At 34.4% G+C, this 4799-nt stretch overlaps 1 protein-coding gene across 1 annotated transcript; it reads left to right on the top strand.

Moving 5' to 3' along the window:
• Positions 1-222: 222 nt before the first annotated feature.
• Positions 223-1101, top strand: LOC119644223 (putative protein TPRXL; the record flags this gene model as incomplete). Its single annotated transcript, XM_038043754.1, has 1 exon — positions 223-1101. A coding segment is annotated over one exon (744 nt), but the record flags the coding sequence as incomplete, so codon positions are not given.
• Between the last annotated feature and the right edge of the window lie 3698 nt (positions 1102-4799).

The raw sequence follows: 4799 nt of genomic DNA, 5'->3' as shown, positions 1-4799 counted from the left end.
CGTCATAACATAACGTTTTATATTGTGAAACGGTAAATTAGATATACGAAATGCAAAAAATTGGTGTTCTAACACGTGTTATATCTTTTTTCTAAACACACTTGAACACATTGAACTGTCAACAGATGATAGGATCTCCAGGACATGCACATATGGAGTAATAAAATTATCCATGTTTGGTAAACTTCCATATTATGCCGTACTTATTGTTTTTGATTTTAGGGTGTGCCTGTTTTAATATTTGCTAACAAACAAGATTTGCCTGGTGCTCGCGAGCCTAAGGAACTGGAAAAGCTTTTGGGTTTATATGAGTTGGCGACGCCTGCGCTACAGTACACTTCACTTGGTAAAGCGTCGTCGTCGACTGGGAACGTTGTTAGTTTCAACAACAGTAATACTATTAACAGGATCCCTACTACCGAGATCAAGTCTAACTTTGCATCCGAAAGCTCAACACAATTTAACAATATGTCGTTGCAAGGGTACGAAAATAATATTAATTGTTCAATTTCTCGCATAACAAGAGATTTAAGCATAACTTTACCTGCGATATCCACCTCACTGAGTTCATCATTAGAAGAGGCCTCCGTCTTATCCGGTTCAAGCTCGATGAATAGAGAGAAAGCTCTATCTGCACAAAACCCTAGTAACCTGATATTTCAATCGTCTCCCTCTTCACTAGTAACATCGCCTACATCAACTATACCTACAGGTGGTGCTAGTGCGATTCTTTTACCTCAGAAGCTTACACTTTCTGCTGCGTCAACAAGTGTACAATTAAAAAACAATAGCGGCTGTACAAGCAGTGTCACACAATACAAAGGCTGGCATATTCAACCGGCTTGTGCAATAACTGGGGAAGGGTTACAGGAAGGATTAGAAGCTTTGTACGATATGATATTGAAAAAACGTAAGCTACATAAAGTATATAAAAAAAAAACGATAATAACTCAAATTAAACATTAGATAAGCAGATAAGTTGAACAGGAAAACAATAGGTATTTATGTAATAAGTGGATAAGTTATCTTAATATTTAATGTTTTAAATACGTTTAATGGTCGTGATATTTTAGCTAAAACGAGACAAGAAGTGTTTGTTTACTTTGAAAAAACTTTCAAATAAAAATCTTAATGTTTACTATGTAGAGTTTATTATGTTATAATAAAAAATTATTGCCGAATGCACGAAGAACGCAATAAAATAAGCGTCAAATCTCGTCGCAACGTGTAAATTTTGGTAACGTTACCCGTTGTCGGAAGAAAAGTAATTAAAAAGTAACGTAACTTAGAGTAAAAAAGAGAACTCTACTTTTTAGTTTTATAAAATGAAAAATTAATTTCTTCGGAAGTCTTGTTTGTTGCAGTAGTTTTCGTTTAGTTTTCTTGGTTTGTTTTAAAATAATCAAGTTGACCTGGAATAACGCACTTTATTCGGGAAGTCAGGTAATTAAATGATAATGAAATTGGCCATTGCATTTGTTCCCACGTTAAAGGAAACGAGTGAACATACATTGTTACTTGCATGTAAGCAAATGGCATGGTATTGATAACCAACAATGACGAGTTTAAATACATTTAAAAAAAAAATTAAGCAGTGAATTTTAAGTAGGATTATTTTGTGAAACTAAAAAATTATTAAATATTTGGATGTGTAAAAGAGAGAATAATTCAGTCCGAATAAGTAGCCGAGTAGACAAAGGATCGCGACTAATAGCTCACTGGTCATGGATTCAAATCACAAATTCGGTAGAGTTTTCAATGTAGGCTAGCGTATTACCTAAGTTTTGCAGCGGCCTTTTAAATCCACACTTTCTAAATTTGTTTACAGAATAGATGGACAATAAGTAAAAAAATAAAATTGATTTTGATGTAGAAGATCACCTTAACACTTTCGCAAAATTTGGTATGCAATTTTGTAAAAAGTTTAAACACATTTAGATAGTTAATAGATAAAGCTTCGCATAAAATGTGAACATTCAATGATTTCATATGACTTGCCAAATGAGCAAGTCCTCGAATGTTCTATTTGCTGTGCAGTATATAAAACCAGATGTGAGCCGTGCAGTCACGAAGAAAGATTGCAATGTGATTAAAGGTGTTTTTCGATGCCTGGAACATATCAAAAGAGAAATTGCTATACAGTTGAAGTGGAGAGATCAATTTAATTCATTGTTAAATGTGGAATGAACTGACAATTTAGATAAGAGAAAGTCGGTCTACAAGTAAGTAGTTTTGCTACAATTTGGAGCTGTGTTTTGATGTAATAAAAGAAAACAAATAGTAACACTTTATTTTAATTAAGTCGAGTACATGGCTTTCTCGACCATGGCACAAAATGTAACTTTAAAGACTCCATTTAAAATCTTTCTTTTTCTCCAAACTAATATTATACTACTATATAATATTATTGTTGTTACCTTTCTGTTTATTATTTTGCTTTGATGAATGATTATTATCATAAAATATTGACATATTAATTTGGAACATGGTTAATTTTTTTTATAAGCATCATTATTCTTTGGCATTACTTTTATACATATATCTTATACTTTCATAATATTATCTTTAAATTTCATATTATTAGCTTTACATGGATTTCTTTAAATACGCATTATATACTTGAATTTATTTTGTATGACCCGTTGGCCCCCCATTGAATAATATTTTTGTATGGTGGGCATTGCTGTCATTGATGATATAAAAGTCTCAGTTTGTGTGATGAATTATCATTCGGACATGGACTTCACAGCGGTAAGCACTTATCTGAGCCTTTATTTTTAGAGTTAAGCTTTTACTTTGATTTACTCTTTTGCTAGCTTAGGCGTAGAATTACAGGTTGGTAAAATGTGAATGTACAACAGGTTTGAAGGTTAACCAACCATTCTGTTGTCGACTATATAACGCTTACCAAATTCTAGTAAGCAGCCAAGCGGGATAATCCACAGACTTATTATCACGAAAGGGGCTAGGAGAAGTAGTAGAATTAGCCAGGAAGTGTATAAGATGATGAGAAAATTAACTGAGTTAACCGAAGACTTGATCGTTCCCTCACAAAGAGTAGCTTTCTGCTTACAATACACTGAGAACAAGTAGGGCCAATTGGTTAAAGAAACAAGGGCAGGACGTCAAAATTGGCGTCTTCTGAAATACAGTCCAGCGTACAAAAAACATTGTGTCTATAAAGCGGTATTCGTTAAAGTGCGATGTTAGGCGCGTATCTTCCATTTTAAAAAAATTGTCTGTAATAAACCCTGAGAAAGACTGAGAGCTAGATGGTAAAAACCATGTCTATTTTTTCTTCTCTTCCATTGCGTTTGTTTACATTGAATGCATTGATTTGCTTTTTAATAATTTGAGTGGTTGAATTTTGTTAGTGAAACGTCCTATACTATAATAAATATGTTTTAGAAATTTACCGTAACATTTTGTTGTTTCATGTGATGAAACAGAAGAATCGAGACTATGACGTCTGGTATTATTTCTGCAGCGGAATTGACGGTATTATACAGGAAGCATAAGTTCCAAATGAAACGCCTGAAAAGTTATTGCAGTTTTTTATATTTGCCTCAGCGTATATTAATTATCCATTCTTTGGGGCTTAGGAAGAAGGGAGGATTAGAGTACGCAAGGCATACAGAAATGGTGCAGTGGTCTGAGTTACCGAGAGATGCAACGATTTTAACTTTAAATGGATACGCTTGCATTATGCGCTGGTTCATTTATATGTTGCGTTACGCAATTCTCAAGTGTCATAATCTCTGCGTTTCGTCCCTCCGCAGATATATGGTCTATTGGAGCAACCAGGTGTGGTTGTGAACGTTGGAACCGCCAGTAACCACGACTTCTCTCTCGGAGTAACAATGTAGAATAGAAAATATTTTGCTTGATAAGGTGCTGAAGCCATTAGAGGATCCTACCCTAGCCTGAGCTTCTATAAACAACTTCTAAATGCGTCATAAGTGTCCGGATAGTGAATTTCATCCATAGTAAGATAAATTCGGGATCTTGAGTTCTGGATTGTAGCTGACACTGGAACATTACATTATTGCGGGATATATATTACAAAGTCTCCGTGTTCAACGAAATTTTGGGCAATTTGGTAAAGGTGATCTATATGATTATAGCTTACCTGGGTTTCATAAAAAGCGAGAATAGCGGAGAAAAATTTGCGTGTGTGCGTGAAAAAATGTGCACACTGACCATGTACGTTACAATTTGCTGTTGTAGCTTGGGGAAACATACAAGCTATGAGTGTTGTTTAGAGTGTTATATTTGCTTTTTGTTGTGGTTTTGATGTGATTACTACTTTATTTTTGTTGTTGTTATTATTGCTATGATTGCTTTCCTTTGTATTGTTGTGTTATTGTTGCCTTTTTTTACTGCTGTCGCTGTTCTGCCTTTATATTGGTACTGCTCTTGTTAATGATATTAGGGTTATTGTTAACTTTACTGTTATACGCTTATTATTGTGTTTGTTGCAAGTCTTGATGTTGTTGTTGCGGTTGTGTTTTCGATTCCTGTTGTTGGGAATGGCGGTGTCGGGATTGCTGTTGTTATCGTCATTCTTCTTAATGCAATAGTAGGTGTTGTAATAAATTTCAAAACGTTTGAATGTGTACAAATATTTCATTATGAAAAGATTCCCTATGAATCTTTCCCAAGTATGACCAAGTGTTGTTGGTGCAATGTTGTGTTCATTTGGAGTTGTAGAATATTTCCTAAACTGTTCGATTTCAATGAACTAAATCAATCTGCCTCTTGAAAATGTCAATTGATTTCGGCATGGGGCAGTCCCTGTC

This window comes from Glossina fuscipes, unplaced genomic scaffold (assembly GCF_014805625.2).
Source record: "Glossina fuscipes isolate IAEA_lab_2018 unplaced genomic scaffold, Yale_Gfus_2 98521, whole genome shotgun sequence".
Lineage (NCBI taxonomy): Eukaryota > Metazoa > Arthropoda > Insecta > Diptera > Glossinidae > Glossina > Glossina fuscipes.
Note: the sequence above shows the minus strand (reverse complement) of the source record. Positions and strands in the feature narration are given on the sequence as shown.